Raw genomic sequence first — 25,432 nt, forward strand, 5'->3', positions numbered from 1 at the left:
TAAATATTATGACGGTCGATCAGCAACTTTACGTGTTGCATTTGGCCGGTCATATCTACCGGGAAACCGATAACCGTTGCCGTAGCGTTTTCGGAACAGGAACATAAACTAGACACATAGGTGCACTGCCGACCTCAGATAGGTAGCCGGTAGTGGCAAGATAGGGAAAGCCGAGTACCTGTGTCCACATTTTATGGGTCCATCTTACCAGAGATTAGAGAGATTATTGGAAAGTCAGCTTAATAAGCACCTTAACACTTTTATACCTTGCCAAACTTAATAACTGCGCCTATTCATAAGTAGCTGACCGTACTGTGTATAATATTATTAGCGTACTAACTATGTAGAAAATATTATACAGGCTGTTGCAAAAAGGGTATACTAAGCCGAAACCTACATGTGCAGAAATTCAGATTTCATTTTCGGGCTTACAGATACCGTGCACATGTAGGTTTCGGCTTACTATACCCTTTTTGAAACACCCTGTATTTAGCTTAGTATCAAATAGAACTAGACCGTGACACGAAGTATGAAGGTCCTATCTCGGTATGCAAATGCATCAGTTGTCATGCACGATGGGGACTGCGGGGCTACTCCAGTTTGACCAATTAGTTATGTAAAGTTAACTTCATTAGTAGTAGAGTAATAGTAGCTTTTATACTTTGTCTTACTCACACACTGCCTATTGATTTATTCAATTCAAATTTTAACGTTTTGATTGATTGACAAGATACAAAAGTGTACTTATAGCTAATAATGAAGCTGACCGTATGTATAGTAGGTACCTGTACTCTGTCCATCTTATTATTGGTTTCTTGACATTCGAAATCTCATACATATTCGATGACTGCAAAGGAAAACCAACTTTACTTACCAGACATAAGGAAACGTCAGAAATACAATAATATAGTGGAAGCTCTATAAGTAGTTTAGAATCGGTGCAACACTTATCACTACTACAAATAAATATCTCATGAAATATCGATTGCGAAAGTTTATGTTTCAGTAAAAGCAAGAGTAGGCCCCCTGTGGCGGATAACTTACTTGTTGGTATGCAAGGGTGCCCGTGGGACGGAATAAATTAATATTTTCAGTGCTGTGAATTCCGTGTAACTGCAAGTTTGGCACAGGGTCAGTAATCAGACTGTTTCCGATCTGCCTATTAAACTTCACAAGCATAGTACGTATGTACAAAATGATATGACTAAATTGTTATTTATTTCTTGGTGTAGAAATAATACTTACTCTACCTATATTACTTATATGTATTTAAAAATGACGTATTAAATGTATAAGTACCTAGATGGAATACATAAACACAGTATTAGTTTATTTAATAGGTCCCATTTATTAACAACATAACAATTATTTACAACGCTATTTGTAATGTATAAAATGTATAAAAATAATAATACAACAGGTAACAATCTCATTTATACAAATCACAGGCTATTGTTTAGAGGCAGTAGCTAATAATTCGTATATAAATTATACATATTATATTATATTCACATTATTAAAAACCGTATTGAAAATACTCAAAAAATAATGTGTTTAATTATCTATCTATCTCGAAATTGAAATGTATATTTTCCTAATTTCTTATCAACATTTATTCTTACCGCTATCAGATAAACGTTTCCGCATCATCATAAGTTTAGTTTCCATTCTGTTTTATTTCAAGAGCAACGAAAAATGGTTTTAGCGTCATCTAGCGCAAGCGACTTGAACTATCTGATGAAGCGGCGCACAAACCATCGTGGTTCACTTTACGAGTTATTCTCTGCCATGAGCGAGGAGGTGAAGATCTGCTGCATGATGCGCGGCAGCTCGGCCACGTCCATGCACACGTGCGCGTGGCCCACCGGCAGGCGACGGAGCATTCTTACCGGCATATTACCACCGATAGATGGAGCTGTCTACTAGTATAAACTGCGGAATAAGTCACGGTAGCGCCTACGTATCATTAGAATAAGACTTAATTTGTTTTTTGTTATTTTTAGCTATTCTTTAAGAGCTGTAACAAAATGGTTTAGCGCTATTTAGCGCAGGTTGCTAGAAATATATGTTAGGGCGTCTTTGTGTTATTCTCGCAGAGCTATAATAAAATGGTTTCAGCGCCATCTAGCGCAAACAACTTGAACTATCTGTTGGAGTGTCTTCGTACTATTCTAAAATGTTATTTAGCGCCATCTAGCGGCAATGTCTGGAACTATCTGTTACGCGTCAGTTTCCGCCATGAGCGAGGAGGTGAAGATCTGCTGCATGATGCGCGGCAGCTCGGCCACGTCCATGCACACGTGCGCGTGGCCCACCGGCAGGCGACGGAGCATTCTGGAAGGTTTTTGTGGGATGAGAATTACATTTGACAGAAAAGAGGTGGTCAAAGCTTAGGAAGGCAGTTTAGACCTTGGGGATGTGCGCAAAGGTTCCATTCGAGAACACCCCCACCCCACAGATAGTAGAATAGAATAGAGGTGACGCAAGGCGGAGCATTCCCGAACGTTATTAAGGGCTTAAGAGGTCTATTGTACACAGAAGAGGTGCTGCAACTGCGAGGCGGTCACTCTAGCGTAACTCTGATCACACTTACCGAGTATAGTGGCCAAGACATGCCGAGCACTCGGTCAATTACTAGACGTTGATTGATCAAGTATCGGCCGAGGATACTGGATCGCCACTCTACTCAGTAGGTGCAAGTAGGATATCAGAAAAAATAGTTTCAGAGCTCCGCTGCGGTCACTACGAGATTGTCCGGTTGTATTTCAAACGAGCCGATGGAATGACAGCTTGCATTCGTTAGTTTTATGGAAATTATACATTTTATAGCTAAAGTGACCCTCCAGTAGTAGTTCCCGAGTGTGGAAGTTATATCAAATAACCGAGCCATTTTGGATGTATTAGCATATAGGCTACTTATTCTATGGCACTAGAAGGTAAAGAAGAAGGACTTACTCGTTAGCTTCATCTCCGAGGCCTCCAATGAAGATGACATGGGCCTGCACCTTCGGGTTGGACGTGAGGATTGTGCCCAGCGCTTCAGGAGGTATGCCGTATCTACAAAATACAAATACAAATAAGTTTATTATTCAGATTCAGATTCAGATACATTTATTTGCTAGAAACATGGTTACATGAGATCTTAAAAAATAAAATAGTGTCTGGCAAGTTTCACCGAATGTTCGGTATGCAAATTTACAGATGCATGCATACATTCTCATGCTCACATTAAATAATAATTAAGCAAAAATTTACACAATATTACAAAATCACATTATAATTAGAACATTTTGATACATTATACCTATAAAATAATAATAATAATATAATTTAATTGCAAATGTCTTTATTTATGTCCGTGCAATTTCCCCATATTAAAATACCGTAACTTAAGATAGATGACACATAGCCATGGTATGCTGTGAGCGCTACTTGTAGGCCAGAGATCTTGTTAAGTTTATATAGTACATACACAAACCTATTTAATTTGTTACAGATAATATCTATTTGGCATTTCCAATTACAGTGTCTGTCAAGAGCGATACCTAGAAATTTTACATTATCTGACTCTTTAATTGTTACATCTTCATGTTTTGCTTCAATATGTATTCTATCATTGTTATAGTTTTGAAACTGTACGTATGTAGTTTTATCTATGTTAACATTGAGATTATTAATTGAAAGCCAGTCTACTACTGATTTAATAGTTACATTGACTTCCTTTTCTATGGAGTCTTTATTGTTTGAAACGATTATTGATATATCATCAGCAAATAACGTTGTTTGGTAGGAAGTTATCTGTGTCAAATCATTGATGTACAACAGAAACAAGAGTGGTCCCAGGACACTTCCTTGTGGTACACCGAACCTAACCTCTCTTGTAGAAGAATCGAATGACTCAATTGCTGTGTCAATATTTTTTTCGAGTCGCACAAACTGTTTTCTCCTATCCAAATAGCTTTTGATCCAGTCCTGAGCTGGGCCTCTAATTCCATAATTTTGACATTTATTTAATAGAGTTTGGTGATCAACGAAGTCGAACGCCTTGGTCATGTCAAAGAAGATTACCACCGCAGGTTGCCGGTTGTCAATGAGGCTGGTGACGTGTTTGACCAGTGTATAAACCGCCATAGTAGTGGATTTATTTTTTTGAAAACCAAATTGTTGATCTTTTATTATATTAAATTTGTTCAGAAATCGTACTAGTCTTTTTTGGAAGATTTTTTCAAATATTTTTGACATTACGGATAAAAGTGCAACCGGTCTATACTTATCCATGGAAGATTTAGATCCTTTCTTATGTAAAGGTTTTACCATAAATAGTTTTAGTGTGTTTGGAAATATACCTTGTTCAAACGACACATTAATAATGTAACTGATAATTGACGATACTAAATCGGCCGTAAATTTTAAAATTTTGGTCGATACCTCATCTGGACCAACCGAGTTTGTATTTTTTAATGATATTATAGTTTTGAAAACCTCTGCTGGATCGCAGGGATGAAGATACATGCTGTTGTTTAATTGTTCTAATTTAACCTTATTGCGATCAAGTGATACGTTTTCCGTTATACCATCTATAAAAAAATCATTAAAACATTCAGCCATCTCCTTTGGATCCTTGATTGATTTATCATTTAATTTAATTTCTTTTATGTCGCGTTTTACTGATGTTGTTCCATTTGTATATCTATTTATAATTTGCCAAGATTTTTTACATTTATTTTTTGATTGTTTTATTTGTAAGTTATTAATATTTCTCTGCGATACATGAATACATTTTTTTAAAAGTTTGGAATAGGCGTTAAAGTTTGTTTTATTGTCTGAAGAATTAAATCTATAATACTGAGAACGCAATCGTCTTTTTGTTATACATGATTTTTTTATTCCCTTGGTAATCCACACTCTACGATCCATTACATTTGATACCTTTACTCTGACTTTTGGAAAACATAGTTGATAAAATAATACGAACAAGGAATGAAAATGATCAAAAGCCTCATCTAAGTTATCCGCTTGGTATGATTCACTCCAAGTAAGGCTACTTAAGCATTCTCTAAACTTTACAATGTTATCATTATTTAAATCTCTTTTGTAAATATAGTTATATGTTTTGGGTTTTTCGATTTTTTGTGGAACATCTAGAATCTGTCCTGTATTGTGGTCTGACAAACCCAATTCGATTACCGTACCTGTGCTGTCCGTGATATTGCTTACAAAGAGATCCAGACAGGCTGCTTGTCTGGTTGCGGATGTGATATGAGATACCATGTTAAAATTCAAAAGAATCGACTTGAATATTTTTGAGTTTTTTTCGTTTGACTTGATGGTGTCTATATTGAAGTCACCAGTTAGAATAACTCTTTTGTTAGATTTTATAACTAAATTGTGAAGCAATTTATTAATATTATCAAAAAATACATTAACATTCGAGTCTGGTGTTCTGTAGATACATAACAAGGTAAAATTTTGGTGTATAAGTTCGATACCACAACATTCAAAGGTTTTTTCCTGGCAGTAACTTTGCAGCTCTGAAAGAGTTCTGTATTCAATGTTTTCTTTAACAAAGATACATACTCCACCTCTCTTTTTATCATTTTTAATTTCCCTACAAAAAAAATCTGCCAATTTATAATCGTTAAAATGTAGGTTTGCCTCTTCTCCTTTTACTACGAATGTCTCCGATAGGCAAACCACATCAACAAATATATTATCATCATATAGATTATCAAGACAAACAGCTATTTCATCTTTTTTTGATAAAAAGCCGGCAATATTTTGATGGAACAAACTTATCTTATTTTGTTTTTTACATACGAAAGGAATTTATATTTGTGTTCACTGTACTGTTTTGAAAATTTTCTGATATTTCAAGGTTTTCCTCGTGCCGTTTTTGACGTGTAGCTACCATGTTATGAAAATAATACGGAATGGTGCCCTTTTTGAGAGGATTTGCTTTTGGCAAGTGTTTTTCTAGTTCATTGCACAGAAACTTTTCGTTATAGTCGATTGTGTCAATCATAATATTTAATTCATGACTCAAATCTTTTAAATAAGTGTGCCTATTTTTGAAGAATTTCTTAATGTTTACATATTTGCAATTTATTGAATTTTGACATAGAATTTGTAACATATTATTAAGTTTATTTTCATTTAAAAACTGGCTTTGCAAAATATTTACAATAATTACAGTGGATTTATAATATGTTTTTATAAAGTGTGAAAGTTCCATTGAAAGCTGGATAGGATTCTTGTATCTTATCAAAAAGTTATAGGAAACCAATCTGGTTATAATGCCGTGACTGGGAAAAATTTATACGGCTCTTGTGTTGCTTGCTTTTTCCGACGAGCTTTGCTTTCTTTTGTTACTGCTACCATCAACAAAATTATGTCAGATTGCAGCCCTGCTTAAGGTTGGTCAATGGCTAATAATAATGTACAAAGGTCACTCTATTTTCAATCCTCTTCATCCACCCCCTACCTTCCACCTGCCTTACGTCGTCAGTCTAGCGAATCGGACGCCATCCCATGATATGCTTTGTGTTTTCCACTCGGGAACTACTTTACCCAATCGTTTCTTTGGCATACAAAAAAATACAAATACAAAAACGTTTATTCATTTGCGAAAAAGTTTTTCAATAAACTAAGCTTGACCCCTTCTTACTCGTATAGGCATATAAACCAACAACCATATTAACCAACAATCTTACCGTCTCAAATTAGCATCAGACAGCACCAACACCAGTGAGTCATCGGCGTCTTCTTTCGCCAGCTCGTCGATGGCGTGTTTAGTCCCCACCATTGTGTTGTCTCCGGACCAGCAGAACTGCGCGTGAGAGAGAGAGAGAGAGAAAAAACCAACAATTACCGTCTCAAATTAGCATCAGACAGCACCAGCACCAGTCACCAGTCATCGGCGTCTTCTTTGGCGAGCTCAACGATGGCGTCTTTAGTACTTATCACCTGGAGAGAGAGAGAGAGGGAGAGAGAGAGAGGGAGAGAGAGAGGGAGAGAGAGAGAGAACCAATAATTACCGTCTCAAATTAGCATCAGACAGCACCAGCACCAGCGAGTCATCCGCATCTTCTTTCGCCAGCTCGTCTATAGCGTGTTTAGTTCCCGCCAGCGTGTTGTCGTACGTATCACTTGGAGAGAGAGAGAGAGAGAGAGAGAGAACCAACAATTACCTTCTCAAATTAGCGTCAGACAGTACCAGCACCAGCGAGTCATCCGCATCTTCTTTCGCCAGCTCGTCTATAGCGTGTTTGGTTCCCGCCAGCGTGTTGTCCCCCGACCAGCAGAACTGCGCGTGCGCGTGCATCGTGCGGATCACCTGGTGGGAGAGAGAGAGAGATAGAATTATGATTATAATATGAGGTATTGCTAAAGAAAGGGTTGCACGAAAGGAGTCCCTCTGAGTAACGTATAAACTGTACTTTATGTACGTTTCCTCTCTATACGAGTTTCGATCCGTGCCGCTAGATGGCGCTATAGTAAGTTTTCACCACCTGCAGCCTCTCCAGTGGTACCGACTCGTACCGCTAGATGGTGCTATAACCAGCTTTCCTTGCCATCTCCCGCTTCTTACGTCTCGGACAATAGTTCCTGGCGAAACCGTTAGCTGGCGCTATAAACGCCATGGTATACCTAAAAATGGCAAAAACCACCGTAAGATTACGCTGGCCGCTATCGTTATAATAAGTTGTCCTCACCTGCAGCCTCTCCCGCTCGTCGCGCGGCTCGCGGTCCACTCGCACCAGCTCCAGGGCCGACTCCTCGCCCGAGTGACCGGAGATGTCGTATCTAGGGGATGCAGTTACATGGTGAGATTAGTATCTGGATAATAATATTCAAGATATCTAACTACTTTAAACAAGTTATCCATGCCATGGAATGTTTCTAATTTATTGTAAAATTGTGGTAAGAGTAAAATTAAGACATTTTCCATGCAGTTGGATATCCGTATGTCCTAATCGTACCGTAATCGTGAAGAGTAGCCCTGCAGCGCTTCCATCAGCAGCACGGCCGCTTCCATCGAGCGCTCGAGACGACCGTCATACGAGTTGAACCTGGTGAAAAGTAATGACAGTTAATGATTGAAAATTTGGGGTTTTATATGTTGTGTATAACCGAGAACCAGCTAAGACTAGTGTATATAGGGCAAGACAACGGGCGCCATCGCATGCGGTCGCCTGATTTCTTGTCTACTGTGAAGCACACTTCAATAGCCTTGTGTGACGTCGCGAAACATGTTAAGCGAATTCTGGCATCGTCCGTTAGACTTCCATTGTTTTCGGGGACACTAACCACTAGGCTACGCCCTACCAATACTTATTGCTGCACTAGTTTCACTATATGTGTGTGTTACCTGTACATGCTCCCAGACACATCCACGACCAGTCTGAGTCGTTTGGGCTTGTCTAGCGGCGAGCCGGGCGGCGGCTCCTGCTCCGTGCGCCGCCGGTAGATGTTGTGCTCGCCTGTTAGACCTGCAGATATTAATGATATTGATGAAGTGTTATACGTTGCGACTGTTGCATACTAGAGTTGCTAAGGTTGTAGAAAATTGTAGGAAGTCAAGAAGGAGCACCGCCGCCGACTTGGCATGACAGCGGTGCTCTCCTCCATGATTCGGCCCATAAGACCTAGATGCCGGAGGTTGGTGGGTTCTGTTGCACTAGAGTGCCTGCCACCATTGAAGTCTTACGGCAAAAGCGAGAACTACAATATAAAAGGAACACGCGGCAAAAGTTAGTTCTGCGCGAACTCTAAAAGCCCTTTGTTCCCGGTAAGTGTAACCACAACCACTTATGTCTGTCACACTGTTACAAAATACGTTTTTTTTTCCAACATGTCCCACAACTGTTATACTGTAGCATGTCTAACAAGCTCGTATTCATCGCATTAGGTCACGTTCACGAAGAAAAAGGTTATCTACGACACAGTTTATCAGGCCTAAATAAATTATTTAGTAGTAAGTACCCTTAGTTAGTAGTGTTGTTCAGACGTAGGATGATAATAATGTGTTACCTTCAATAATCTTGCCATCGTCCAGTTCCCCGCTAGTCTGGTTCCTGCTCCATTGCCGCTCTTTCTTCTTGGCTTGTAGTTCCGCCAACACGCCGCGGAGCGCTGCGATCTGTAGCGTGAAATATGATAAAATAAAAATGGAACAGGTGCATAGAACAAAAATCCTTTTGAATTGATAACAAACTAAAAAATAAATATTACTAAAAATTATATTTAAAAAATATGTATTACTATCACGTGTGACTTATTGTTACTGACAACTGTCTCGAAATGTTAATGTAATTAAAAAAATATTATGGTTTTTTTTTTTGCGGATTTACTATTGACGTCCGTGACCCCATTTCGCTTTACATCATCTTATAATACGGCAGGAAAATAGCAAAATACAATACCTGTGGCTGCACAGCCTTGTAGAACTGCTCGTACAGTTTGGCGTCGTACTCGCTCATGTTGATCTCCTTCAGGCGTTCCTCGAAAGCCTTCCGGTTCATGTCTCGAGCCGCCTTCTTCACGTGCTCTGGAATGTCATCTTTCTCAGCGTCTGAAAGCTGAAAGCCAAAGAGATTTATGTACTTATTATACTTCTTTTCTTTATAGCGATTCGGTGACAAATACCAGCTATAGCTCACAGTTTGTTACCGTGGTGAAAGGAAGGTAGCCAGTCAGGTTAGAGTCTGTTGCTGGCTGCCCAGGATACGCCAGACGTAACGTATACACATAATAATTCAGGAAGGCTCCTATCGAGCGTACTTTGTTATCTTTTTTCTCACAACAGGCCTATGTCCTGCAATGGATGATTATGGTGAAAACTCTTGTTCCAAATTGTCATGAAGTCAATGTAGAACTACTTATATTACTACTTGGAAGGGTATGAAAATCCTTCTTTATACTGTACACTGTTATCTTACAGCTGGAGAGTTTTGGGTAATATTGTAAAAACTTTTGCTATCTCGCTGTAGTCCTTGTCCTTATTCCATATTCATCCTAATTCCAACACCTTTCATCCATCATATTGGTTTAACCAATTTGGTTCATTATAATGTAAATCCTACCTGATGCACATCATGTCCCTTGTCCAGTCGGTAGGGGCCGCCCTTCCCGCCCAGCCCGGCCGTGTCCCGCCCGCCCGTGCCGCCCGCCCAAGTGTTTCCGCCCACGTGAGGCTCGTTCTTGGGGTCCTCCTTGCCGTGTTTGGGGGATGACACGTCTTTACTGTGGGAGAAGGGGGGTTTGGAGTGTGATCATCGAGTCATTATAGCCATAACGAATGGGTTTCCTAATCTTTGTTCTGTTTAGAAGATGGGACATCTTCATTGTGTGTCTTCATATGACAGATATTAGACAGTATACCTACATACATCTCCTAAGTATGGATTTGTTGATGACAATCAATAGAACCGAGTACCTATCAATATATTGATATAAAATCATTGTAAGCTGTGCAGTGTGCAGACGTGCAGACCATCGTTTATACAATTATTTTGGGTATTTTTTGTTTTTACATAATTCCAAAATTGAGCCTACCCCACTGGAACACGGTTTGGTTGAACTTCATGAATCCATTTACATCACAATCCCAACAATCGAAGTATTAACCTTCAATTAGACATATTATGTAAAATAAAAAAGATACATACCCACTTTTGCTCTCAACAGTGAGTTGCAGCCTCTTCAGCGCTTCCTCAGACCGTCCCTCCAACACCCCTTCAGTGGGCAGGCCGTTAGTGTGTAGCACCTCGAGCAGTGTGTCTTGTACGTCTTTGCTGTAGCGGTCGAAGTCGAACACGTTGCTTATTGCTGACGCTAGGTCTTCGTGGGGGAATTTCTGTGGAACAAGAATTTTATGTTAGCATGAAAAGAAAACGCTATATCGCTTTGCTTTCAATGCATGTATGTCACTTTTGATTCATTTCTCCGTCCATAGGAGTGATTATAATGATGATGATGACGAGCACGAAAAACGAAAATCGAAAAACGTAAAAAATAATATTACAGATTGCGGGCTATTTCGCTCTAACTTTACCCCTTCCTTAATACTTATGAAATGGCCGCCATTTTCGTATTGCTTCTTTATCCACACGGCATATTATTATGTCATTCCATATAATATGAAAACACTGGCATAACAAAAATATGTTATCTTACGTGACATGATTCAATTATAGTTGGCAATGTACCAATATTTTGTTTTTACGTAAATACAAATACCTTGTAATTAAATTACTCACCTGTAAATGCGTGACAATATTAACTAGCTCCCTCGTAGAATACGGGTACGCCAGTCTCCCTCCATCCGCCATGTCTCTCAGTGTCGCGAAGGTATTCACAAGCTTCTCCAGTGTATTGTGAGGGACGTCGGGCCCGTACGAGCGGACTAGCGCCATCTCACTCTGCACTGAGGGGTTGTCTACTGCGTGGCAGGAGAACAGGTCGCCTGGGGGAAAGAGATGGGTGATGTTGATTAGTTTAATCCGGGCAGATATGTACCTATGCATACATACTATTATTGAGTATACAAAGAGTGCAACGCATTTTCGCATCGTGGTAACTTAGACATTAGCTGGTAGTGGTTGGATAAGAAATATCGGAACAGAGTGTTGTGGCAACAATTTTTGTCTGCTACAGCTGATATAATTTACGAAACTACTCTTATTATTTACTTGCTACTTACCTAAAGACGCAAAGAAGTCATTCCCCAAGAACGGGAAGCCAGGTCTGTTTGCCAACACAATCATTCTGAAGTCATCGTGCACGGGAATGAACGTAGACACATCCCCCGCGGAACTTTCCAGAAGATTCTTCGGAACAATCCTCCTCCCATCACTGAGAATCATCTCCCCATTCTCTACCAACGTCTTGAGGATACACGTGACGTGTGTTGGTGCTTTATCCGCTTCGTCTACGACTAATACGTGCCCGTGTTTGACAGCTTTAACTAAAGGCGAATCTTCATAGACAACAATGCCGTCTTGTACTGTCGGTTGGACGGTCAAAGATTGGACGGTCGTGTCTCTGTGCAACTGAATATACTCTCTAGGTCGGTTTAACAGTTGTAGTAATCTATCGGCGATTTTATTCTTCCCTACCCCTTGGTTGCCGACGAGAAGCAAATGGTTTCCAAGAAGGAAGTCTTGTAATAACCATTCTAGCAGTCTCATGTGTTGAGGGACATCGTAAAATAGGATGTCAGGTACTTTGGTTAGCGCGTCGGTTTTGTATACTTCGGTGCTGGTATTGCCTATGGTTAGGACGCCATTTTGGGTGGAGCATGCGATCTTTGCTTCGGTAGGTTTTCCTCCGAAGATACCGAAGCGAGTGGGCGGTTCGATTTTTAGTCTTTTGCTGGCGCCGTCAAGAGCTCTTCGTGCCAAATTGGGTAGGAATTTGGCCAGGAAAGTCCTTTGGACGGTTTCGTAGGCAGAGTCTGCGGGGTACTTGGACATTCTGCTGGCGATACGGAGTAGTTGTCTGGTGGAGAGAGAAGATGAGAGGTTCTTCAGGGTGGCGTCTTCAGAGCTGCGTAGCTCGTCTGCCAGGTTGATGATGGAGTGCAGAGGCGCTGATATGTCTCCGTACTGGAAAGGTAAGCGGAATAAATAAGCCTGAAGGAATTAATCATTTGTATTCAAGCTCTGTGATGAGATAATTTTATAAAAGTTTGGATTATGGCCAATGATTACTAATGTACGGTTAGGGGCAGAGAAACCTGACCATAGTAACAATGCATCTGAGTGAATGTAAGTACTTGCCAGTCAGATTCGCCCAACCATCACCAAATCACCTCACACTCCACCTACAGCCTCCCTCTTACTCACCAATCCATTAATAATGAAGATCTCCTCCTCCTTGCTCAGGTTCCTCATCTCGTGGAAGACGAAGAGGCTGAGTATCTCAGGGGACAGCCACTGCAGCCCGCGACCGCCAAATGTAGGCGGCTCTGCTAGCGCCACTATCCTGTACGAAATAAAACACAAGTTTAGTGTATGTGATCACGAAAAATGTCCATCCTAATACTGTTAAATGCTAGATTCTGTAGATGCTAAATATTTCGTTTCCTTGCAAAGAAAGTGGCGCCTCTCACCTTTGGCGGAACTAAAATAAAACTTTTGACGAAATTTTTTGGCAAAAAAACAGAGCTAACGTATAGAATCGAATGCGAGTGCGACAACTGTCAATTTTATAGGTAAAAAGCATGGAAGTAATAATACAACAGGAATGCGCACTGCACCAAAAAAACGAGCCGACAGAGATAGTCAGCACGGAGCCCTCCATCTCTTTCTATTTTTGGTGACCATAATTTTAGGTAATTCATGAGACATCACTTCTAATCTATCATGTCGCGAAAAGGTGTCGATGGTCTCAAAGTCACCTATTATTCGAACAATTAGATGTACAGGTAAGTAAATAACTGACAATGATAAAAAGTCTTAGCAAAATCGCATTCTTTATTGTCAGGACTTTATAGTTCGACTGTAACGATAATAAACACTTGTGATGAATCGGGATTTATCATCGGGTTTAAAATGATGAAAATTTGTGGGAATTACTTGAAACCACCTTTGCTATGTTTCTTCATTGGAAGGAAAGCTGAAATTTGGGAAAATATAATTTTAAGTAAATAAAATTAAGTTGGGTGTAGTGTTGACAAGAAAGTGTCAAAACATGTTAACATTAAACGCAACTATGTACCTAAAACGTGTTTACTCTGTGGGTGTTCCGTTTACATAGTCTAGTAATCTAGTTGATGAAAATCATAAGATTTCAAAAAAATATCTCAACCTAAGTGCTTCCGCCGGTTTTTAGCTGGATAAATTATCTTATAATACTCATATCTATCACCAAACATATCACAAATCATAGGCCCGCCCCCTATTACATTGGGACTAACATAACACTCTGGCGAAAAGTGGGTGCAGCAATGCACCTCTGCCTACCCCGCAAGGGAGTACATTAGTACAAGGCGTGAGTGCGTGTTTTTTTTTTGTATCTATCACCAAAAATCAACAGCTCATAACTCTTTACCAGCCTTATAAGATAAAAAACAGCCACAATAATACCTAATGATACTTAGGTATAAAATAAAACAAAAAGTTGAATGAAGCCGGTCCTAATTAATGGAAAGTAGTTCAAAAGTACGAATGAATGGTCACCCTAACCATAACGTCTCTCACAACAGTATAAACGTCATCCGTCATCTTGACAACTTCGGTCTTGTCGTAAAGTATTTAGAAAAACTACCAATATTTTTTATGAAATTATTATTCATACAAATACCAAATATTTCATTAAAATTACATGTTTATAATGATTTATTATAAATTTGTTTTTGAAAATGATATGATATACAGTAGTCTATGAGTTAATTTAATATATTTTTTGCATAGCTCTCTTCGTACAAAATCTACTAAAGTTTACACAACTAAATCCTGGCAATTGTTAGAAAGAGAGGAAGGGCTCTGTGGTAACCCTCTCTATCGGCTCGCGGCCTCTTTCACTTCAAATATAAATCTTAAGGTGAATTCGTTAGGTCTATTTTTGTTTGCATCATTTTGGTGAGTGCGCATTCCTGTTGTATTATTACTTCCATGGTAAAAAGTGTTCAAAAGTGTCAAGTTGACACTCGCATTCGATTCTATATTTTTCGTGATCGCCCTGCAGGAAAAGTTCAGTTTTCTATGTGGAGTGAGTCAGAAGTCTCTTTTAGCGCCATCTTTTGGCCACAACACTAACCTGAAAGCAGAATGTATTCTCTTGACGCCGCTCTCTTCCAGACGTTCTTCCGAGATCCCGCTAGCTACTAGCTCGTCGTATCGGTCGTGTCACAGTAGACGGGAGCCTTACCACGGGAAAAGTTCAGTTTTCTATGTAGGGAGCCTCAATTCTCTTTTAACGCCATCTCATTAACCTAAATGCGGGATGTATTCTCTTCACGCCGCGCCGCTCTCTTCCAGTCGTTGTTCTGAGATCCCACTAGCTACCAGCTCATCGTAGCGGTCGTGTCACAGTAGACAAGTGCCTTACTACAGTTAGAACTTATCTAAAGTATGTTTACTATGTAGAGAGAGCCTCAATTCACTTTTAACGCCATCTTTTGGCCACAACACGAACCTGAAAGCAGGATGTATTCTCTTGACGCCGCTCTCTTCTAGACGTTGTTCTGAGATCCCAGTGGCTACTAGCTCATCGTATCGGTCGTGGCGCAGCAGGCGGGTGCCTTACAACAGCTTATCTTATAGTTCAATATGTTTGCCATGTAGAGGGAGCCACAACTTACTTTTAACGCCATCTAGTGGCCACAACACTAACCTGAAAGCGGGATGTATTCTCTTCACACCGCTCTCTTCTAGTCGTTGTTCTGAGATCCCACTAGCTACCAGCTCATCGTAGCGATCGTGTCTCAGCAGGCGAATGCCTTACTACAGGAAAAGTTCAGTTTTCTATCTAGAGAGAGCCAGAAGTTACTTTTAACGCCATCTAGTGGCCACAACCCACGACACTAACCTGAAAGCGGGATGTATTCTCTTGACGCCGCTCTCTTCTAGTCGTTGTTCTGAGATCCCGCTGGCTACGAGTTCATCGTATCGGTCGTGACGAAGCAGACGGGTGCCGTCGTGGAGTTGGAGCTCCCTGTCGTGGACTAGTCTGGGGAATAATAATATAAAAGGTTCTTATCATAATCTGTGAATTTAAACATAAACCATCAGCCATCAACCGAGTTCTCGAGTGAAGACCACGAACAGGCAAAAGCAGCGTGGGACGCCCTCCTGCCCGCTGGACTGACGACCTTAGGCGGGTGGCGGGTAGTGGTTGGATGAGGAAGGCCGAGGACCGAGTGTTGTGGCGCTCCTTGGGAGATTCCTATGTCCAGCAGTGGATGATTATTGGCTGATGATGATGATGATCAGCCATACCGAGCAGAATCGAGCTTAATTTTCTTATCATGCCGGTGACACACACATCATCATCATCATCATCATCATCGGCCAATAGCAGTACACTGATAGACGTAGGCCTCTCAGAAAGTACGTCACTGGATGCGATCTATAGCTTTCCGCATCCAGCCACCTTTCGCAAACAAATAGGTCACAAACACAATGACATGATAGCAGTCCACAAGCAAATACAGTCTATCTGTAAAAAATATACAGGGTGATTCTTTATTGATGTATTTGATGGTTGGTAATGTATTCTTTTAAATGGGTTGAAGAGTACGGAATTTGCAGTTAATTCCGAAACTCAGCCTTTTCTAAAACTTTTTTAATTACCTACAGTTGTTCCATCAACACACTCACCTATGCAGCTGCGCAATAGTAGACGCGTGCAGTCTATGCAGCCCATCCAGCACCGCCATCCTTCCATGCAGGGCCGCTTCCACTAACGCACTGTTCCTCCAGACTGTGTCCCCGTTGTCTAAAGTGCTCCTCTGCTGAGTCAACTCCCGCCCCGTCATGTCTTGGTACACGACTATTGGCTCGATTGTGTAGCCGAGGAGGGAGGCTAGTTGCGAGATTAGCAGGCTCTTGCCGCAGCCTTTTGGTCCTGGTGGGGGGAGGAATGGAATATATGATTTTATGTTTAATTTGTCAATTTTAATGTTAGTATTGCATAGGGTATGTATGTTATATTATGTATGGCTCTGTATGTTATTGTGGCATGCCACAAAAGCTAAAGTTACTTGATTAGCCATATAAACAAATAAATATTCTATGGTGTATGCCCTTCAGTCAAGATCAGGTTAAGCTCGCCTTTTTCTTCATTTAGGAACTTTTCGTCGACGACAGTAATACGTTTGAACAAGCAAACTATAATAGCAAGGGAAATTGACTTTAAAATGCTAAATGGCTAGTATAGCTCTTACCTTATAGACGTATCGTATGTATGTAAACTTACCCACAACACAAAAGTCAGCAACACTATGACTGATCAGCAGCTCATTCAGCAGCTCACTCTGGTACGCCGTTTTTACCACCTTCTGCGCAAACCCTCCCGGCTTCCTATCCCCAGTGGCGACAGGAAACTCACTCTTCTGCCCATTTACATCCATAGTCACTAGGGCTTTTTCTCCCTCGTACTTGATACCCGCTAGGGACATGTGACATTTCGGTTTAGTGTTAACTTTCAAGTTGTGTAGAACGGCGTCCACGTTTCGCACTAGTTCTTTGGTTAGGAATGTGTTGTATGGGTAGAGGAGGTAGGCTAGCTTGTGGGTTGGGATGTCGGGTATGCGTTCCTGAAAGAGAATAGATAAAATTACTACTTATTTATTTATTTATACTTATACTTCTTATAGTAAATTTACATGGCTTGCTTAAATGTGTAAACTTAAAATTATAAAATGTAGAATACCTAAGGTACATTTTATTCCATCTTCTCCAATAATAGAATGTTGTTTGCCTCATTAGTATAGTAAAAGATTTTTCATATTCATGAAAAAGCGTAATTATGATTTAAAAGCTACCGAACCTTGACCCTGAAATTTACAGCAGATGACAGTTTTGCGTGTCTTGAAAATCATTAAAACATTGTCAATAAGCCAAAGTTATATCAAAGTCACAAAATAAATTATTGTGACCTCCGAGTAAAATTTTTGCCATTAAAATTCTGGTAAGAAATCAAACATCTGTCTTGGTCATGGTATTTTGTCACTGAAATCAACAAGACGAAAGCAACGTGACAGCAGAATAAAATACATCACACTGTATAGCTTCGTATCCACTATCACTAGAAGCTGCTCGATCTGAGTTTGCCTAGAGGCAAATTCGACTTGAAGCTAACAGATTCAGTCTGAGGCTGCTCTCTCTGAGGGAAAAGCTAAGGTTTAAGGTTTAAGGTACTTTATTTCTCATAAGAACATTATAAAAAACATTCACTCAAAATGAGAACTTAAAATTCTAAATACTTATTGTTACTTACAGTCCAACTACAAAGTTGTGAAAACGGAAGTGGATCCTAACTAATCGTTTAAGATCGTATTTAATCGATCTGTTATAGGTATTTATTAAAGGACTATCTGTTAAAATCCATAATCAATCCATATTTTATTTTTAAAATGTATGTAAAAGTAAGTAAATAACTGATGATCATAAAAAGTCTTAGCAAAATCGCACTCTTTGATATCAGGACTTTATAGTTTGACTGTAGTAAATTATACTTATTACTAAAAAACGCGACCAATGGATTCCCCACAGGCTGACGGAATCATGCCGATATACAATGCAACTTCAGATAATTAAAACATCGTAATAATCTATTCAAAGTAATGAAGCCACAAATTTTGGTAAGTAGGTACCTAGGTACTATCTACTATTTATAGTTAAGCTAAAACTAGTAGTATATAAGTACTTATATACATATGTTAGTATACAATAATATAAAAAGGTATAATTTTAAAAGTTGTTATAATAGGCCAATGGTTGTGGGTAGTTTGTTTTAAAACTAATTATTTTGCTCGTTAAATACTTGGTGTTAAGGGCTATTATTAAGTAAGCAAAGATTCCGACTGCTGGCTAAGTTCGTGAAGTATATTTGTGATCTGCTCCGTTTAGTGATTTTTTATGGCACATTTTAGGATAGTATATGTTGGGATACGAGATAATTTTTATTTGGCTGATTATAATGATGATGATTAAAAATACGTATTGTTCATGTTTTTTTTTTTAATTATTATTATTATTTATGTTGTTTTTGTTATTATTATTTACCCATATGAGTAGTATTATTTTCCTTGTTTGTTCCTTGTAAATTAAGTAGGTAGGTATATCGTATTAATATGTTATTACTATTTTTTTCTATTACTATTTAATGATTGTTTTAATTTGTGTTATAATATGTTGTTTCAATAGCTTCTTGAAAATAGGTAAAGACTTGGATTCTTTAATTATTTTGGGTAGTTTATTGTACATCTGCGCTCCCTGAAAGACCAGACTTTTTGTCCCGTAGTTGGTTCGGGTTTTGATTAGGGTTAACAAGTTTGCACTTCTTGTGTTATACTTATGTTGTCGTTTTTTTAAGGTTAAGTTTGAATGAATACTTTTGTTTAAGATTTTATATATTAATACACATGTTTTAAATGTAAATATTTGATTAATGTGCATAAGCTTAGTTTCCTTGTAGATTTTTGAGGTTGATTCTAAATAATCGTAGTGAAATAGGACTTTAATGATTTTATTTTGTGCTATTTGTATTTGTTTCAGGTATGTTTTGCATGCTGAGCCCCATATTTCTATCAAATATTCAAGGTGCGGTTTGACTAGGGAATTGTAAATTGTGTACCTTACTTGTTTAGGCAGACATCCGACTATTCCACGCATAGCGCCCATGAGTGAAATAAGTTTTTTCCTAATCTTATCGATGTGTGTTTTCCAAGTTAATTTGGAGTCGAGTATTAAGCCAAGGTATTTTTCCTCATTGGATTTGTGAATAATTTCACCATTAATTTTTAAATCGTCATGTTCCTGAATTTTTTTGTTTTTAGCTGAAAAGATTATGTAACAGGTTTTTGAGGCGTTAATAGTAAGCAGGTTGTATTGAAACCACATATTAAGTTTGTCTAAGTCTTCCTGAGCCTGAGTTATTAATTGTTGGATGCTGTGGCCAAAGTAGAATAAGCATGTGTCGTCTGCGTATAGGGCGATCTTACCATGTAATCCTATTGTGTTTATATTATTTACGTATATCAGGAATAACAAGGGTCCCAGTATGGATCCCTGTGGCACACCGAAATCAACCGGCTGGGAAGCACTCTCAACAGAACCAAATTTAACTAATTGTTGCCGATTATTTAGGTATGATTCGAATATTTTATGGGCGTTGCCAACTATGCCAATACTGTTTAGTTTTTGTAGTAAAATTGAGTGGCTTACCGTATCGAATGCCTTTTTTAGATCGATAAAAACACCCAGTGCAATTTTTTTATTATCTATATTAAGTTTTATTTCCGTGACGAGGTCTACTGTAGCAGAAAGGGTATTAGATTTTGGTCTGAAACCGTATTGTTTGTTAGACAGGAAGTTAATTTTAATAAGATGTGATTCCAGACGATTATATAAAACCCTTTCTAAGATTTTAGATGGCATGGGTAAAACTGACACTGGACGGTAATCACCGGGTGTTGACTTATTTCCAGATTTGAAAATAGGAACTACTAAAGCTCGGGGCACGATGTGATCAGCTCGAACGAAAAAAAATCTTTTCTCTCTGAAGCTGCTTACCCATTTTGAGTCGTTGCGGATCAAGCTGAATCGATTCGCCTCGAGCTGATCACACTGTGTCTCGAGCCATTCCCTCAGAGAGTTGGCTCCATCCATGACCATTAGACACTAAGGTCCAAAAGTTATTTTTTTTCGTTGAAGATACACCTACATCTATTTATAACGTTAACTACTCACCAGTATCCCAGCAGCCGCTTGCAGATTCTCCAAGGGGAAGTCGGGCAGGCTGACCTGCTGCAGCTCGGGGGAGGTCAGGGCGTACGCCACCGCCACCAGCTGCTCCAGGCGGGCCGGGGGCGCTCCCGGGGACAACGCGGAGAGGGTGGACAGGCATTCCTGGGAGAAAGGGGAGGTTAGGTTGGTTTGGATTACGGTTTACATTACATACAACATACGTTTTTATTTTTGTTTCTTATTTAGACATGGTGCGGTAAGCTTCATAAAAATATAGTAGGTAGTAAAAACTAACAATACCAATGTTTTAATGAATACATATATTGTGATTGTAAGGGTACACCCGAGTCCGCGTTGTTCTACGTGCATATGCAAGCAACACGAGACACAACTTACGACCGACTTTTTTAAATTATTATTCCAGAAGTTAAATAATTTTGAATGTTCAAAAATTTAACGAATATTCTTAACAAAGCTAAAAGTTGTAAGAAAGTTTAATGACACACCCGGAAATGCTACAATGCTACGAAATTTCAGTGCAAAAGTTGAACAATTAAAAGTTGCTACGTAAACTAGAATAGTCTTTGATATCCGTTACAGCATGCACGTTTTGCGGACAAACTTTAAAATTACCAAAACTGACAAAAGTTTTACAAAAAGTTAAGTTATGGCGCAAAGAGTCACAATTTTTAGGGTTCTGTTCTGTTTCTGAGTTACTAAATTTAAAATGACCGTAAATAGAAATAAAAGATGTACTGATTTGATAGGAAACTATTTATTTACGTATATATTGTATTAAATAATTGATGACTGAATTAAAATGCAAAGAAATATTTATTCTTTTTTCATGCAAACTCAGACGTCATTATAGTCCAGTCAAGGAATGAGGTGTAGAGTGCGTGAGCAGGTAACTAAGAGGTTCCTTGAGAAACTTGTTCAGGGGGCTTAGGTTGTTAACATACCAAAAGTCCTGACTCCTAGGTGATGAGCGGGGGGGAGGAGGGGGGGGTAAAGGTACGATTTTTTGGTTTTTAGCTTATATCTCGAAAACGGTGCATCGGAGAGAAATATTTTCAACTAATGAAATGGAGCTCTTAAAATTATCTAAAACTTTTATATAATACATATAATACATTTTTCTTGTAAATTTCAACTTTTTCCGAGGGTAATAGCTAAAACGCTTAGGAATTACAAAAAAACATATGATATAAAAGTTTTAGATAATTTTAAGAGCTCTATTTCATTAGTTGAAAATATTTCTCTCCGATGCACCGTTTTCGAGATATAAGCTAAAAACCTTTACCCGCCCCCCCTCCTCCCCCACGCTCATCACCTAGGAGTCAGGACTTTTGGTATGTTAACAACCTAAGCCCCCTGAACAAGTTTCTGAAGGAATCGCTTAGTTACCTGCTCACGCACTCTACACCTCATTTTGAGTCATTTATTGACTGGACTATTACTTTATTATTAGTAAGGGATAGTGATCAAATATGGTTTAGGAGCATAGCACCACAAGCCTACCTCGTAAACAGCCGAATTTTAATACAGCAAAACAGATATTCCTTGCGTGTCAGCCATTTTCGCCAAATATCGAAGAGATATTGGAATATTTTTGGCTGGCGCTACAGTTTATGGCTGTGAATTTATTGTCACCAATGTCGATGTTTATTTATGGCGGTGTTCTTGTTCTAGAAATGGCAGACATTTTCTATAAATGTTTCACATATTGTCACCAGGCTACTAAATCACGGTATAGCATGCATTCATCGAAGTTACAAAGCGGGATAGGAAATGCAGTCGCAAAATACAAAAATACTGAGATATCGAGTCTTACGTTTACACACGAAATGTACTTTCCCGCCAAATGTAATTTAGCCACACTCGGTTAGATCATAACCAGGAATTAGTTGTTGACTTTTGACACATCTGTCAAGAATTTAATAAGATGACGTAGGGGAACCCGGGGTAAGACGGGGTCGCGGGGTAAGATGGGACCACCCACATATATATGCAAAACACCGGTACCTCCTGCAGGTTGACTGGTAGAAAATGCTTCTAGCATTAAGTCCACCTGATTGTACATATTTACTTCTGTATATTGTGCAATAAAAGTAAAATTAAATAAAATAAATAAATAAATAAAACTATACATCTTAGGAATCTGATTAATGAGCCAATAGAAAGGCTTAAATGATTAACCTTTAGTGCGCCAGTGACAGCAGGTGTGAGCGCATGCGTTTTTTGTGTAAGCTCAATGGTTTGTTTTTGCGTAGTGTCCATGTTATTTTTGACCGGTAGAAGCAACGTCACAACACAGTAAGTAAAACAGTGGTATTTTTGGTAATTGTGTGTTTTTATTTAAGGTTTGGTACGCTTTGTTTAAATATGTGCAAAATCACTTTAACATTGAAAGTATTTTTTAAATGAATTATTTTTATAAAAAATATAACGTGGGGCAAGACGGGGTATTTTTGGAGGGGCAAGATAGATCCTGCTTGGTCAAGTTTTATTTTTCTCTGACCCGATATTTGACATTGTAGAAGGGCTCTAAAAGGACTACAGGGAAGTAGGCTAAAAAGACAAAGCAGATACTGCCTACGAAAAAGAATAACAAAGACGATGACTGTGTCTACCTCTACTGTGAGGATATCAATAGTCCTACTTTAAATCTAAGGAAAACTGGGTCGGATGTCAAAGGTGCAGGCGTTGGGCTCACACTGCAGGTGCTAGTGTTGACGATAAAATTACAGAAGAAGTGTTATTTGTATGTTTTTTGCCCCACATAGTATACTTACCCCATATTACCCCGTACATGGGGCAAGATGGTTTATTTCCCATTTTTTAAAATAAGTCAATTTTAATGAATACTTTTTTGGCAAAAGCTGTGCCAAAGTGTTCGTCATTAAGTTCCTTATGAGCCATAACAAATTGATAACGTTGTAGTTATAAATACCTGTTGTTTTTTTTTCCCTTAGCGACCCCGTCTTACCCCGGGTTCCCCTATATTTGATGAACTAATAATATTTATGTCGCAGGCATCTGGTTTAATCTCCTGTTTGATTGAACCGCTAGCCCGTTCATTGGATGACGCTACTCAGTTGAATGACTAAAGAACAACTCGTCAAGTGGTTGACTGTAACGTCCAACGTCTTGACTGAACGTTATTCAGCGAAGTCGTTAAATGGGATATAGTATAGCGACTTTATAATGTCTGGTTAGGATGAACATGCATGACCAGACAAGAGTCAACAAAAAGACTATGTTACAAAGCTCTCATCTCACAAATTAACTAAACAATAACAATAAACGTACCTTGATATTGTTGTTCATAATTATCCAGTTTCAGCACATTTTTTTCTTTGAAACTATGCGGCGGCGGTGTAACAATAGGAAAATCCCTTTAAAGCTAATTTATTTGCAAACAATAACAATACAAGTGATTTTTGTGTCAGCTGTTCGCTGTTAGACGCCATATTTGTTTTATTCACCACCTGACTGATTTTAAGTCCGCTAACTAGTTGGACGTTTTGTGACGCTTGTACAATCAACGTTCGGCCTAGTCATACAACTGAATAGCGTCATCCAATGAACGGGCTAGCGGTTCAATCAAACAGGAGATTAAACCAGATGCCTGCGACATTTATAAACCCTGGTTATGATCTCACTGAGTATGGCGAAATTGGGCATTAACCACTCATACTATTTAACGTCAGACTGATAAACTCACACCATAGTTTTAAATGTTTTTTGTGAACAGTAAATTAAATTAATTTACCCCACATATACATACATACACGTCCATAGCAATTGCTACATTCTTCAGCTAACAAATCACGTTAGCCGTATCAATTACAAGTCCAAACAAAGCGATCATGGCAAGACTGTAATTGCTCAAAGACGTCTAAATACGTGCACATGGCGTGTCGGGGGCCCATTAACTCATTTGCGGTATGAACACACGGACACGGAAACAATTTCACCCCTATTACTCACCCGCGTTTATGCCAACAACTCATTAGTTAGACTGGAGTTAATTGAAACTGAATAAAGAGTTCAGCTTTTATATTTAGCGCTAAAGCTTCTCGTATAATCGTGCCTTGAGGTTTTTAGTTAGTCTGAATCGAACTATTTATTGTTAGTTTGTCTCTATAGATCAGATTATTATTTTTATTTACTCACACGTTAGATGGAAACAGATTATAAAGCAATTTTGAATCAACCAGATATTTGTAAATTTTGCGCTTGCAAACAAAGCGTGGCAATATCCATCCATTATATCGAAATTCCAGTTAAAAAAATCGATGCAGCGTTTATCGCACCTACGTAGCTAATCCTTCATCGATGGCGCGTTTTTTTTTATTGTACTGTATACAACATTAATTATGTACAATCGGGTGGACTTGATGAAAGCATTTTCTACCAGTCAATCTGCACGAGGTGCAAGGAGCAGAATGTAGGTATGCCCATGCACACTGAACCCTGAAAGCGATATAACTATGTATGTGCTTTATGTCAGCTTCAGTGGCACTAAACTTAATTCCGATTATGTCAAATTCAGTAACAACGCTCGTCTATCTTTACCTGCCCGCCAAGACAAATCGGTGCAAGCAACTAACAACTCGGCGTGTCAAGTTGTCAACTATCCAAGTATGCACGAGTTGCCAGTTGACTCGGCGGCAACTATTCCGACCGCTGCCGGCACCGGCGCGACTCCGCACGCCATCGCAATCTGTTACTTATTCTGAGAACGAGGGCCGACGGGCTATGCAAAAAGGATGTAATGTAGATAGGTACTGTACAGGGTGTTGGTTTAAGCCTTTAAGGGAATTTTTATGAACTTCCAAGGGTCGTAGACCCTCTGAGTCACTCCTATTCTGCCAAATATACCACTTTTGTATAAGGGTTGGTTATATACATAATACTTGCACATCCTGAGTGTTATTATTAGACAAACATAATTTATATAGCCGACTCACATACACAGATAATAATAATAACTTTTCATTTTTAAGTTACTG

At 39.0% G+C, this 25,432-nt stretch overlaps 1 protein-coding gene across 1 annotated transcript in view; it reads right to left on the reverse strand.

Moving 5' to 3' along the window:
* Positions 1 to 1,324: 1,324 nt before the first annotated feature.
* LOC105393939 (von Willebrand factor A domain-containing protein 8) overlaps positions 1,325 to 25,432 on the reverse strand; it is a 34,586-nt gene continuing 10,478 nt past the window's right edge. Inside the window, exons 6-22 of the mRNA XM_048622479.1 lie at positions 20,418 to 20,576; positions 16,921 to 17,260; positions 16,323 to 16,569; positions 15,532 to 15,672; positions 12,846 to 12,984; positions 11,702 to 12,605; positions 11,259 to 11,464; positions 10,668 to 10,855; positions 10,083 to 10,242; positions 9,423 to 9,578; positions 9,031 to 9,139; positions 8,369 to 8,489; positions 7,980 to 8,069; positions 7,713 to 7,803; positions 7,188 to 7,333; positions 2,956 to 3,057; positions 1,325 to 2,334 (exon numbers count right to left, since the gene is read on the reverse strand). Coding sequence (XP_048478436.1) covers positions 2,220 to 2,334; positions 2,956 to 3,057; positions 7,188 to 7,333; positions 7,713 to 7,803; positions 7,980 to 8,069; positions 8,369 to 8,489; positions 9,031 to 9,139; positions 9,423 to 9,578; positions 10,083 to 10,242; positions 10,668 to 10,855; positions 11,259 to 11,464; positions 11,702 to 12,605; positions 12,846 to 12,984; positions 15,532 to 15,672; positions 16,323 to 16,569; positions 16,921 to 17,260; positions 20,418 to 20,576 — 3,414 coding nt within the window. The 3' untranslated portion in view covers positions 1,325 to 2,219. The remainder of the gene's footprint in view (positions 2,335 to 2,955; positions 3,058 to 7,187; positions 7,334 to 7,712; positions 7,804 to 7,979; positions 8,070 to 8,368; positions 8,490 to 9,030; positions 9,140 to 9,422; positions 9,579 to 10,082; positions 10,243 to 10,667; positions 10,856 to 11,258; positions 11,465 to 11,701; positions 12,606 to 12,845; positions 12,985 to 15,531; positions 15,673 to 16,322; positions 16,570 to 16,920; positions 17,261 to 20,417; positions 20,577 to 25,432) is intronic.

This window comes from Plutella xylostella, chromosome 8 (assembly GCF_932276165.1).
Source record: "Plutella xylostella chromosome 8, ilPluXylo3.1, whole genome shotgun sequence".
Classification (NCBI taxonomy): domain Eukaryota; kingdom Metazoa; phylum Arthropoda; class Insecta; order Lepidoptera; family Plutellidae; genus Plutella; species Plutella xylostella.